Here is a 12,938-nt window from a genome sequence, read left to right as displayed (position 1 = left end):
CGTTTTTGTTTTTTTTTTAATTCATTTTTGTTATGCAAAAGAAAATATGCTTAACTATAAATCTATATATATGCATACATATATATATATATATATATTTATTTTTTTAATAACTATAACTAAACTTTGTTTACGTTTAAAGCAAACGTTTTGTATTTGTTAATGTAAATTTGCTAACGAGGCAAGAAATATGTAAAATAACGAAGCATATATTTAACTATATATATATATGTGTGTGTGTGTGTGTCTATAAAGCCCGTACATCTATATATATATGTGTGTGTGTGTGTATATATACATGCATATATTGTTTGCGTCTGGCGTTACTTGCGGGCAGTTTTGGAATGCATTGGATGCTATATTACAAAAATTGAGCTTTTTATTTTATGCTAAAAAACAAACACATACATGTATGTGTGTACATATATATATATATACGTGTGTGTGTGTATATATACATATATCAAATATTCCACGGTGTTACAAAAGAAAACAAAAAATACAAAAAGACGTAACTATTTGAAATTCCTTAGTACCAAAAAAAAAAAAAAAAAACAAGAAAAAAACAACAAGAAAACAGTTTCTTTTATGTAATAATGTGGGTAGTGGGAGGGGGGGGGGGTGGGGTGGGGCAGCGTTATATATATATGTACTTTTTTTTTTGTGTGGGTGAGCTTAAAGTTGCGCGTGTTCCTTTTAACATAAACAAAACTCTACATATATTATATATATAAACATATATATGGGGGAAACTTGGCAAAGGACGCCGCACATAAGATACAAACAAATAATAATAATAATAATGATTAAAAACAAAAACTTATTCGTTAGATAAACTACGTTTACGGATTTCTGTATGAAACGCTAAAGAGTAAATAAAATAAATGTAAATGGTCACGTTTTTAAAAATTCCAAAAATAAAAATAATAAACTTATAACTATATGAGTATGGAACCGAAAAAACCAAATGCTGTTGGTTCGGTTCAGGCTGCGAACCAGTGCCTCGCAGTTGGGTTCGGTTCAGGCTGCGAACCACTGCCTCGCAGTTGGGTTCGGTTCAGGCTGCGAACCAGTGCCTCGCAGTTGGGTTCGGTTCAGGCTGCGAACCAGTGCCTCGCTGTTGGGTTCGGTTCAGGCTGCGAACCAGTGCCTCGCTGTTGGGTTCGGTTCAGGCTGCGAACCAGTGCCTCGCAGTTGGGTTCGGTTCAGGCTGCGAACCAGTGCCTCGCAGTTGGGTTCGGTTCAGGCTGAACTTGAACTTGGCACTTCATGAATCTAGATTTTAATCTGAACTTTGTTTCGTCGCATGGTAGAAGACCGCGTATATGTATATTATAGATAAGCAGCTAAATTTGTAGCTTGGCTTGGCCTTAACACTAAAGCAAACCGCCTAAAAAGGAATCTCGACTCTGCGTAGATCTATTTACTAGAATGGAACCGTTTGAATCAACGGATTTCGAAATTGTCAGCGATTTCCATGTAATCAGTCTCCAGATAGTCAAACTCTTCAGAGTCGAATAACAGTCTAAAGGGCGTTGCCACCCGGTTAGAAAAAACCTTATTGTACAGTTCAGTAACGGATTTTTTGGAGCATTGTGAACGAAACTCCGGTTTTGAGAAGCACAGCAAAGCGAAAGAGACAGGCATATAACTAAATAGATTAGAGTAGGATAGAAATAGTCTTAAAATGAATTGCTTAAAGCATAACAAGCACAGTTCGTTTTTGCTGAAGATTTGGCCGAAGACAGAATACTCTAGGTACTGAAAGACAACCAAAGAGTGCACATTCTATCTGTCTGCGCGTTTCGTGACAAACTTCTGAATTGGAATAAAAAAAAAAAAGGCCCCCATCCTAGGAGCCCTAGTATGCTTTGTGCCATGCTTTGTGTGTCGGAATGCTCACAATTGTTTTAGTCTCCGGTCTTTCGTCAACTTGAACATTTTTAAAAACGTATTTTTTTTTTAAAACTTTCAAAAATTCGCCCCAAAATATTCGGCAAGTGCTTATAAATTTTCAATGTCTTCGTTTACGAGGGAGTTGTGTGATCTTTGCCGGCGAATCAAGATTCGGGTTAAGCACAGGATCTCCGAGTTGAATGCTAAGAAGGACGCTTTGTAAGTTCTCGTTCCTGCCTGGCCCTCTATACCCTGTACATCAATTCTTGAACAGCATCGACAGGCGAGTCGAACAGGCCATGTCAGTCTGTCGCGTCGAACTTAGAGATAACAAGAGCAAGTATATGTATATATATTTCGATATCAAGAAACCTGTCTGTATATATCTATAACATGTAGTTAAAGATAGCTTGGGTACAGGGCATCTGCTAGTCGGGCACTTTTGACTAGAGCACACTCTTTATTGTTAAATTTATGCCCTGATTTCAAACGTTTCTTGTTTATTGAATTCGGCAACAAAACTTAGTGTAATGCCAGCGTTAGGGGCTTATAGCTATTGACATGGTATACACAGAGAGAAATACATGACCACATGCTTTGAATTGAATTGGCAAATATAATCATTCAAATTTACATGGTATACACTGAGACAAGTACATACAGTGAATTGAATTGACATGGTGTACATAGATACACTGAGATAAATACAGTTGACTGAATTTTTACATCTTCTACATAGATACACTGAGACAAATAGTAACAGCGATTTGAATTGACACAGACATGTGGTTTATCGAAATATACAGGGTATAAAGTATATATAGATACAGTGAACCGAATCGTGACGGCATGCACAGATACACTGAAACAAAATACGTACACGCTTACATTGAATTGCTTTTAAATATGACGAAAATGACAACAATTCGCAATATTTTTTGGGCTAAGTCTTGTTTGGAGCTCGTTAGAGTTCCTCAAAGAAGGCGACGCGCGCCTTGGTCGAACCGGATTTAAGCTTCTTCAGCGTTGAATATTTATTCTCGCCGGCCTTGATCTGCGCCTCGCTGAGTATGTCCAGATTGCTCTGGTTCTGTTCGATCTTGTGTGGTGCTATCTCGCTGCGCAACGTTTGCAGCTGGTTCTGCACCTGTTTCTTGGACTTGCGCAGATACTCGAGATGGCTGCGCTCCATTTCGTTGGTGATCTGCTCCATTTCGTTGTCGGTGAGTATGAATTCCTTGGGCTCAAAATCATCTGAAATGCCGCTCGAATTATCGCCCATCACAATATAATGGGATGCGGATGTGGTTAGCTCGGCGCCGCCAGCCGTTTCCATATCATTTGTGGAGCTGCTCGTCGTCAGCGATGCTGTGCTAATTGCCGCTATGCTGGAGGCATTGTTGACGTTCGCCTGGGATACGGTCGATGCGGTTAGCAGGCTGTCTGTCGATGATTTGCGACCGCTGTTGAGAAAGTTGAGCAGACGGGCGGTGGCCTCGCGTTCCGCCATTTTGGCACAGATCAGCTCCTTCTTGAGCTTCTCCGTTTCGGCCTCGCGCTTATCGTTCTCGACGGTCAGCTGAAGCATATAGAAATCGGCGTCGCGTATCTTCTTTTCCAGATCGTGCTTCTCGCGCTCCACCTTCATTTGGCGCTCCCGCAGACGATCCATTTCCGTCTTGAAGTGATTCGCCTTGCATTCCGTAAGCTGCATTTGCTCCTCGTTGACGCGACTCTTTTCAAAGTACAGCTCCTTGGTCTCCTCGGAGCGGCGCTAAGAAAAAAAAATGGGTATTTAGTTTTGTTTAGTGGGATTCAGCGTCGCGTGACCCACCAGCGCATCGCTAGCCATGCGCATCTCGTCCTGCAGATGCTCCAGACGCTTCTCCAGCTCGTAACGCTCATGCTCAGCCTTCTCGCGCAGCTGCTTCTCTCTGATGAACTTCTTGCGTTCGATTTGTCGGCGCTGTTTCTCCTCCTTGGCCTGCGCCTTCATTTGCTGTATCTCCATGGTGTCCGGCTTGCGGCGTCTCATGTACAGATCATGATTGCCCTTGCACAGATCAAGGATCTGCCCGTAGATTCAATTTCAAAGTTATATATATATATATATGTTAACTGAAGTGGGATTATGTTACAGTTACCATTTTATTGATGTGCAAGTCCTGCGAGTAAAATATAAAGTTCGACACTTTGGCGTCCACTAAGCGTATCGTGAATTTCTTGTCATCGAAACTAACGTGTCGTATCTCGTTCCATTGGAACGTTGTCTTTGGGGTTAGCTTGTCGCGCTCGTCATAGATGTTGAGACCCACGGCCGTAACGCCCAGCCACAATTTGGTTTTGTTCTTATTCTGCGGTTCGAATTGATCTCGTTAGAGGCTAGATAGATAATGGAACTTGCGTTATTACTGCTCCTCACCGTAATAGGAAAGTAGTTGACACCGTACATGTCCAGATCTTGTGCTATTTTGAGATACTCCATTTCGACCTCATCACGTGTCATGGGCTCATGATCCATGTACCTGGAAATTGGCCAAACAATATAGAATAGAGCGAAGCATTTACATTTGGGCACACTCACCAGGTCTTGATGCGCTCCTCCCACATCTCGGGCGTCATTTGATATTGATCGGTAACGCCCTTGGGCAGCAATTCGCCGCCGGCCAGCATGCCGTCCTTGTAGGTCTCATAATCGTACGGTCCGTACTGAACGTGAACCGCATACGAGGCGAGCAATACCGATGCCTCCGGTCGGCAGTAGATGTCCATTGAGAGAATGCTCTGTTTCACTTGCAAAAAGAACAAATGCTGCGTGATTTCCTGTATTAGCTCCTCGCTGACATTCTCCGGAAAGAATTTCGCATAGAAACTGAACACATAAATGCTATTGTTTGCATGCAGCTCGACCCGCTGATCTTTGACCTTTTTGTCCATTTTGAGCCAAGAGACATTGTTGCGTGTGTCCACATATTGTAAACCAAAATACCACGATTCCCGCAAACCAATTGTCCGGCATACCAAATCGAACAGCTCCTGGCCCGTCGATCGGGTCTCCAATTCGAACTCCAACTCCGAATCGAAGGTGCTCACGCGCACCGGCAACGAACGGTTCTTCTTCGAACCGAATGGGCTCATCATCTATGGCGATTGCGGATGCGATTCCGAGGTCTATCAATAACGCTTGTGATGTATTGTTCGACTATAACTATGTGCATATACATAGGGTATGTATGTATATATATTAAATATTTGGCTATTATGTGAGGCTCCTGTGTTTACTTGTTGCACTTGTCAAACATTTTCCACAACGTTCGCGTTCGCATTCGGGCATATTGCATTTATGTATGTATAATTTTGTTGTAAATACTGCACTGGCACACTTTGAAGGCACTTAATTTTAAATTTTCAATTTTAATAACTAATATTTAACAATATATTACATTTTACGTTGTCAAAAATAAATTGCGAGCGTATAAATAGCAACAACAAAGAATGAGTGTGCCCCTGCGATGCATGTGTGTCTGTGTGTGTGTGTGTGTGTGTGCGTGTCGGACGTGAACGTGTACCAGTGTGAGAGACAACGAGAGAGAGAGAGAGAGAGAGAGAGCGCGCGCTTGGCTGGCACGGAGAGCGTACGTTGATTGTATTGTATAAATTGAGACAACAACAATGTTAGATATGTGTACCGCACAGTGGTTTGCAAACACGAATACTTTGTTCGAAATCGAATCAAACAAAAGTGACGCTGAAATATTAAGAAAATTCCTATAATACTTTATTAACAGTATTGCTGCTTCATACATGGCTTATTTAACGTAACCTTAGTTAAATAATTTTATAGATATAAATATTATATTGAAGTTAAGCACTCGGGCACATAATTCTATTATTTCAGAACAATTGCATCGTCTATTAAACATAGTTAACAGATATACACATGTGCAGGAGCAAATTCGAAAAGTCTTATATGGTTTATATGTACGTAATTATTTGAAAATCACTAGCTACATTTGATGGTTTTTTAGTGGTCTATTTTTACAGCTGTATCGCGTTAATTAATGTCTATCATTTTACATACATATTTCGAACACATTTAAGTTGACTCAATTCGCAGAAGTTTGGAAGTTTACAAAACAAACGTTGCTTTTCTAGTTTAGTATAAACTGTTATGAACGAGTTAAACTTATTAACGATAGAAGATTGGCTTACTAATCCATCTGAGGTTTTCCTTGAACTATTGGCACTATCAGCTACCGTTGCAATTGCTTATTTAGTTAACGAATGGATAAGGCAAGCGATTTATGTATCGGTTTTGATTAATTCTTTTTCATTTTGTGTGTACTACAGTTATTCTTGAGTTGTTGTTGTATTTTTTTTGTTTGTTTCTTGATTTGTTTTCTTTTTATATATCACTCTAGAGCAAAGCGTATTTTATCCACATACACTTCTGTATATGTACAAAATTAAGTGTGTCTTTAAAAACCTAATGATTGCTGCGCTTGACACGTTCAACGTGCAAGTCATACAACATTTTGTTCTTTTCATAGTAATACGGATTTTGATCCGCATTCAATTCAGGATTGTACTCGTATACCCCGCCAACCACTTCAGCAGGACCACTGCCACAGCCGCCGCCAGTAATCGTTGGTAATAACAGATAATTGTTGTTGTCATTGATTAGATTCGGGATACTGCAGTTGCTGCTGCTGCTGCTGTTTCCATCATCGTAGTTTAAATGCAGATTATTGATACGTTTGGACAATGGCGTCGATTCGCACGGCAGATCATCTTCGCGGCTACGTTTTCTGTAATTAAATCCGTTATATATATATTTAGGGATACGTAACATTGTCGTTTGGTACGTGTCTGATATAATTTTCAATTGGAATTGCATTTTGGCCATGAAAGAAATAAACTTCAGGTCAATGTAACGCTGTTCATATGTGTTTCTCAATTTATGCATGCGCATGACTGCATCGAGTCGCAATTGAATTGGTCTATAGGTTTAATTTGCTAAGAATTGGTCAGTATATTACATACCTGGTTCTTAAAAATCCAGCCATTTCGATGTCATACCCTTCGGTTCCTTTTTTCTTATGCCTGGCAAGTGAATTTTGGTCGCCTACTTTGTTGTCGCTGCTGTTCTCTTGTGCTTCTTCTAGGTGACAGTTGAGAGTTGCATGCGAACGGAGTGGCAACATTATAAACAGTATGCAGGGCGTTGCCATTTGTAAACGTCAAAATTGCGATAACAATTGACGCAGTGGCAACCCTATGCTTCGTCATTCGCACGCATACAGATTACTATTGCTGAAGAGAACGAACACACAAAAGAAAAATAGTAGTTTTCTGTACAAATCGACGCCCAACCCAGCCCAAAAATATAGTAAAAATATAACAAATTACACATATTTGTTGCCATTTTCAATCCAAGTCCAGTTGTAAGTAAAATAGCGCAAGCCAACGTCTCGACATACAATAAATACCGAGCAAAAACCAATACATCTGCGCTAAGAAAGAGAAAATTCTGAAGTGAAAAGTGACCAAAAATGTTAACGATGACTGCTTTGGCTGCTTGTGTCTGCCTCCTCTCATGTCAGTATGTGTGTACGTAATGTACGTTAGTGTTGGTGAAAACGATTTGGTTCAATTTTATTCTATCTGCTGGGCGAATTTTCGAAATTTGTCCATAATTTGTGCATTTCGTTTTGATTGGCTTTCTAATAGTTAAAAACTCGTATGTACGTGTACGTGTGCGTGTGTGTGGGCGATGCAAAACAATATGCACATATGCCCATGCATGTGTGTGTGTTTGCGTGTGTGTGTGTATATTAATACACAAGTGCATTTGTGTCAAAATAAATTAGCATATTGGCTGCAGCAAAACTGCGTTTAAAACCCACACACGTGCATATAAATACATGTACACACGTACGCTGTTAATGGTTGTGTTTGTGTGTGCTGCTGAGGCAGGGGGCTGCATATTTCACATTAGAACTGCCTGCGTGCTTATCTAGGCACTGTGTCTGTGTGAGTGTGTGTGCGCTTGGTGTTGTTTTTTCTTTTTTCTTTCATTCGGCACGCACACATGCACAGCTTGAGTCATCGCCTGCGCCTGTGGCTCTCTGCTTTATGCTCCACTAAAAAGGAAGCCGGCGACGACGTCGACGTCGATACCGCCCGGCAGTCATTGTGTGAGTGCGTATGCGTGTGTGTATGTGTGTGGTCTCTGTGTACAAAGTTCTACAGATACAACTCGCACGCGTAGATAAGACAATAGTTGAGCAAAAATATAAAAAAATACAATCAAAAAAAGAAAATACAAGTAAATAGCAATTTGCGTCTCGGACTGATATGTGCATATGTAATTGTTAATGTGTGTGTGTGTGTGAGTGTGTATGTGTTTGATGCGATAATAACAAAGCGCACTCCTAAATACAACTCCCCCCGCACCCCCTTGCTAGCCGTCAAGCAACCAGCCAACCCACCCTATGACGAACTTAACACTTGGCCGGGCAAGGGCCTTCCCAGTCGCCGTCGCCCACGCCCTGCTGCCTCTTTGCGAAAGTAATTAAGGCATATGAGTCCACACAGACACACACACACACATGTCCGTTTGGCTACAGTGAAGCCTGCAAAGTTGACCATCAGTACGCGTCTATTTCTATAAATGAGCCAAACTAAGAACTTGTTCCTGCTGAGCTTGTGCTTGTCCGGATTTGACTTATAATTATATAATTATATCAGCTTAGGAAGTCTATGTGTAATATAGTTAGCTCCACTTACCTGAGAGCTGGCTGAAACATTCAATTGAATCCGGCCAAGTGCAGTGGAATGTCAGTTACATCCGTGGCAAAGGTATGCAGCCGGCAGATGGATTCGGAGACAAAGTATCTGGGCCACATTCTACAACTGTGGGCAGAAGGTTTCTTGCCTAAACTGACGAAGCGTATTCCTAGCCGAGATGTCCCAATAGATGCTTTACTTGAATTCTATATGTGTATTTCATTAAAATTGTATTTAACATTTCCAGAAATCGTTATTCACATAACTCGTACGGTATGCAAACCATCAAGTGCGTGGTCGTTGGAGATGGCGCTGTGGGCAAGACGTGCCTGCTGATATCGTACACAACCAACAAATTTCCATCAGAATATGTGCCAACTGTATTTGACAATTATGCGGTGACAGTGATGATCGGCGGCGAGCCGTATACGCTGGGACTATTCGATACAGCCGGTCAGGAGGATTACGATCGACTGCGTCCGCTGTCCTATCCGCAAACGGATGTGTTTCTTGTCTGCTTCTCGGTGGTCAGTCCCAGTTCATTTGAGAACGTCAAGGAGAAGGTAAGACGACGACACAACTGCTATAATCATAATGTGTTAATGTTGTTGTTGTATTGGAAAACTTACAGTGGGTGCCGGAGATAACGCACCATTGTCAGAAGACGCCGTTCCTGCTGGTGGGCACACAAATTGATTTGCGCGACGAGACAAGCACATTGGAGAAACTGGCCAAGAATAAGCAAAAGCCAATCACATCCGAGCAGGGCGAAAAACTGGCCAAGGAGCTGAAGGCGGTCAAATATGTTGAGTGCTCGGCCCTAACACAGAAGGGCCTGAAAAATGTCTTCGATGAGGCCATATTGGCCGCCCTGGAGCCGCCAGAGCCATCCAAGAAGAGGAAATGCAAATTCCTCTAATTATTTTTGTTTCCATGTTGTTTTTCGGTTGTTTTTTTTTCTTCTTTTTTTCTGCTTCGCTCTCAACAACAAAAATTAATGCACACCCTTTCCCCCTCCCCTCCCCCACAAATACTATATATAACTATATACGATATATGTATGTATAAATTTGCTGTCTTATTCTTTTTAAATTGTTCGCTTTACTGTCCAACCGCCCCGCCTACTCCCAGTGCGCTCCGGCCCCTAAACAAAAGCGAAATTCTTTTGCCTTAAAGCTTAAATTAACAATTTGGCATTAATTTGATTTTAATTTGAAATGTAATTTCTACATTTTTGCAAATCAAAATTCCGTTTACGCCCCGAGACCCTTCAGAGCCGCTCTTTATGCTTTTTGGCGCGATTTCTTATAAGAAAATAAATGCTAAAAAAACAAAACAAAAATTAAGCAAAACAACAAACAAGAACAACAATAACAATATAGCAAAACAAATTATTTATATATTCATATATATATATATATATACAAAAGTAAGGAGAAGAAGGAATCGAAGCAAAAACAAACCAGAACAAAACTGAGAACTATGCAATTTTGTGTTTTGCATAAATATAGGAGAAAAAGCAACTGCTCACGGCAATAGAAAAAGAAGCGCGAGCAGCCAGGAAATATATTAAATAAACACAAATGCAAAATAAATAAATAAAATACGTGCATATGTCTACCATTTGTTTACACACGCAATAATAACGGTACACAAAATTAACTAAAAAAAAAACAAGGAAAGAAAAACTAAAACTTAAAATTATAATAAAAGAAATATGCGTAATTGTATGTAACGCTATTATGTAATAAAAGTAAGAGTATTGAAATATATAAGTAAGGGTTGCAAAAAAAAAACGAATTGAGAAAATTTGAGAAAATCGAAAACCTTATAAGTATAATATCCAGACAAAAGAGAATTGTATTGTAGTTCAGCATAAAAACAAAAACAAAAAAAACAAACAAAGCGTAGCAGCAGACGCAGTTGAAGAACTAATGCATTTTTTCATATTTTTATATGTATACATTATCAATTTTTACATTTTTTTTTTTTTAGACCTTAGACATTTGACATTATTGATTTCAGATAATATAATAAAAAAGAAAAAGAAAAAAAAAACAAATATAATGTAAAAAAAAGCAATAACCAAACGAAATCAACTTTGGGCTAAGGCAACAGTTGGGTACGACACGACTCTAGCATAAAGATAGATAGCTCCGATCCCGCCTAAACTATGTATATATATATATTCTTGATCTGTATCCTTGCTCAGTTTTAAGGCTTGAATCCAAAATCCTTAAGCAACAGTTGGCAATTTTATACCCAGACACGACACGACTCCAGCTTAAAGATAGATAGCTCCGATCTTGCCTAAACTATGTATATATATATATTCTGGAACAGTATCTACAACCAAGTCTGTCTATGTTCCATCCAGATTGCTGTGCTTTGCGGCTCGAGCCAATGCTCCTGCTTGGGTTTGTCAAATCCTTAATCCTTAATAGAGCCGACTATCATTCATTCAGATGATCTCTGCAATTTGAATTGAAACAGTTTGGTTTATGCGCGCTTTTTCCAGTATCTTAAAATATAACAAATTGGCTCCTTTTGATTACAGATTTAGCTACGGCTCGGATCAGAGCTTGTTGATATTGTCGTGCTGCTGGCCTAAAGCGGTTTGATCCACTTGCATTTGATGCCCGCCAGCGCCACATCGCTGACCGCCGTGTGCTGAAAGCCAGCGCTGCCTGCAATATCAATGCAATCGATGTCCCGGCGCAGGCTATTCTGTCCATCCTGCAGCAGTTGCTCGATGCCGTGCCAGGCTATCATGACGCCATTGTCGGAACAGTAGCGCTTCGAGGGTCGAAAAGCGCGGCAATTGTATTGCGCCGCCAAATGGGCCAGATTCGCAAAGATCACATCGTTGTTGGCCACGCCGCCCGAGATGACCAGGGTGGGTGGCGCGGCGCCAAATAAGCCCTGCTGCAGACAGTACTCGAGGGCGCGTTGTGTGCGTTGCATCAAATGGCGACTGACCGCACGCAGCAGACCCGCACAGAAGTCATTGTAGTTGCTGATGATGCCATCGGGCGGCGTGCGCTCGGCCAGCTCCTGTTTGCGTATGGCACGAAACGAGTTGTTCTTGATGCCCGCAAAGCTAAAGTTGCAGTCGCGCTGCCTTGACAACGGCAGCGGGAACTCATAGGCAGCCGGTTGGCGTGCCGTTTGTGCAGCATGCTCGACGGCACGACCGCCGTTCCACAGCCGATACTGGGGCAGCACATAGAGCCGCAGGCGTCGCGCTATCTTATCGAACGCCTCGCCGGGCGCATCGTCCAGCGTTTCGCCGAGCAGCGTCAGACGGCCGGGACCCTGCACCAGGGCCAGCTGACAGTGGCCGCCGCTGATGAGCAGGCACAGATATGGGTAGCCAATCTCTGTCAGCTGCTCCATGCGCACCTGCAGTGCGTGTGCCTCCATGTGATGCACGGGCAGCAGGGGTTTATGTTCCCGGCGTGCCAGATGCCGTGCGAAACGCAGGCCCACAATTAAGCTCAACGGCAGTCCCGGCCGTGTCGTCACCGCAATCGCCTCCAATTGCTCCGGCTGCAGTTGCGCCTGCTCCAGGCAACGCTCGTAGGCGTTTTCAATGCGCGCCCGATGCAGATCCTGAGCACGTGGCGGTATGATGCCACCGTAACTAGATATTGTAAAGGAATATATGTGTATATGGGTGGAGTTAAGCGTGGAGTCCAGTCATCTGTTACCGTGTGTGGAACTGCTGCTGGGACTCAAGCACATTGGCGTGCACTCGACCAGTTGTATCGACAATGGCAATGCCAGTGTCATCGCAGGATGTTTCGATGCCCAGCACATAGCTGATCAGGCGTTTGCCGGCTCGCCTGGATGCCCCCGGACATCTGAGCAGCTGTGGAACAGCAGCTGCATACATAACACACGAATATGCCGGCTTTTTGAATAGAAACAACAACAGTATATATTATCAAAGTCTGGCAGCGCTGGCATCTTACACAGAGTTGCTAGCTGGCTCGTGTACACTGCGACAGCAAGCACACATTTGTAGCATCTGGCAGCGCTGGCTTTTTAAGCGCTCTCTCGATCTGGCAGCACTACACTCAAAAATTAACAAAATTAAAAACTTGTATAAAATACTTTATTAATATTAAATAATTTATAATTTATATGAACGAGCGTCATTCGAAATGAGGCAAATGCCACACGTCACAAATACACATGTATTTTAATTATGTTTTATTTTGAAAACTATATAATAAATAATATTGATTTAA

The 12,938-nt window shown here is 41.7% G+C and overlaps 4 protein-coding genes across 6 annotated transcripts; 1 reads left to right on the top strand and 3 right to left on the bottom strand.

Moving 5' to 3' along the window:
• The first annotated feature begins 1,911 nt into the window (after positions 1 to 1,911).
• Positions 1,912 to 9,669, top strand: LOC115768997 (cdc42 homolog). 2 transcript variants are annotated; one of them, XM_030713707.1, is made up of 3 exons: positions 1,912 to 2,115; positions 8,933 to 9,248; positions 9,317 to 9,669. In XM_030713707.1, the coding sequence occupies exons 1-3, from the start codon at positions 2,018 to 2,020 to the stop codon at positions 9,602 to 9,604; spliced, it is 702 nt and encodes a 233-aa protein (XP_030569567.1). In that variant the 5' UTR covers positions 1,912 to 2,017; the 3' UTR covers positions 9,605 to 9,669. The 2 variants fall into 2 exon arrangements, with proteins under 2 accessions (XP_030569567.1, XP_030569565.1); XM_030713705.1 differs by lacking the exon at positions 1,912 to 2,115 and adding an exon at positions 7,218 to 7,340.
• On the bottom strand, positions 2,260 to 5,341 carry LOC115768996 (moesin/ezrin/radixin homolog 2). The gene is made up of 5 exons (XM_030713704.1): positions 4,481 to 5,341; positions 4,319 to 4,421; positions 4,041 to 4,250; positions 3,731 to 3,967; positions 2,260 to 3,670 (listed from the first exon to the last, which is right to left on the bottom strand). The coding sequence occupies exons 1-5, from the start codon at positions 5,035 to 5,037 to the stop codon at positions 2,861 to 2,863; spliced, it is 1,917 nt and encodes a 638-aa protein (XP_030569564.1). The 5' UTR covers positions 5,038 to 5,341; the 3' UTR covers positions 2,260 to 2,860.
• Positions 5,689 to 7,046, bottom strand: LOC115768998. Its single transcript, XM_030713708.1, has 2 exons — positions 6,940 to 7,046; positions 5,689 to 6,704 (listed from the first exon to the last, which is right to left on the bottom strand). Exons 1-2 carry the CDS (start codon positions 6,960 to 6,962, stop codon positions 6,383 to 6,385), a joined length of 345 nt encoding a protein of 114 aa, XP_030569568.1. The 5' UTR covers positions 6,963 to 7,046; the 3' UTR covers positions 5,689 to 6,382.
• A 415-nt stretch (positions 9,670 to 10,084) lies between the features above and the next one.
• On the bottom strand, positions 10,085 to 12,803 carry LOC115769003 (probable tRNA N6-adenosine threonylcarbamoyltransferase, mitochondrial). Of its 2 annotated transcripts, XR_004018670.1 has the most exons (3): positions 12,396 to 12,803; positions 11,241 to 12,328; positions 10,085 to 11,157 (listed from the first exon to the last, which is right to left on the bottom strand). XR_004018670.1 is itself a non-coding variant. In XM_030713713.1 (2 exons), the coding sequence occupies exons 1-2, from the start codon at positions 12,578 to 12,580 to the stop codon at positions 11,293 to 11,295; spliced, it is 1,221 nt and encodes a 406-aa protein (XP_030569573.1). In that variant the 5' UTR covers positions 12,581 to 12,803; the 3' UTR covers positions 11,184 to 11,292. The 2 variants fall into 2 exon arrangements, 1 of the variants encoding a protein (XP_030569573.1); XM_030713713.1 differs by lacking the exon at positions 10,085 to 11,157 and having other exon boundaries at positions 11,184 to 12,328.
• Between the last annotated feature and the right edge of the window lie 135 nt (positions 12,804 to 12,938).

This window comes from Drosophila novamexicana, unplaced genomic scaffold (assembly GCF_003285875.2).
Source record: "Drosophila novamexicana strain 15010-1031.04,08,12 unplaced genomic scaffold, DnovRS2.1 tig00002159-arrow-arrow-pilon, whole genome shotgun sequence".
In the NCBI taxonomy this organism is placed as follows: Eukaryota; Metazoa; Arthropoda; class Insecta; order Diptera; family Drosophilidae; genus Drosophila; species Drosophila novamexicana.
Note: the sequence above shows the minus strand (reverse complement) of the source record. Positions and strands in the feature narration are given on the sequence as shown.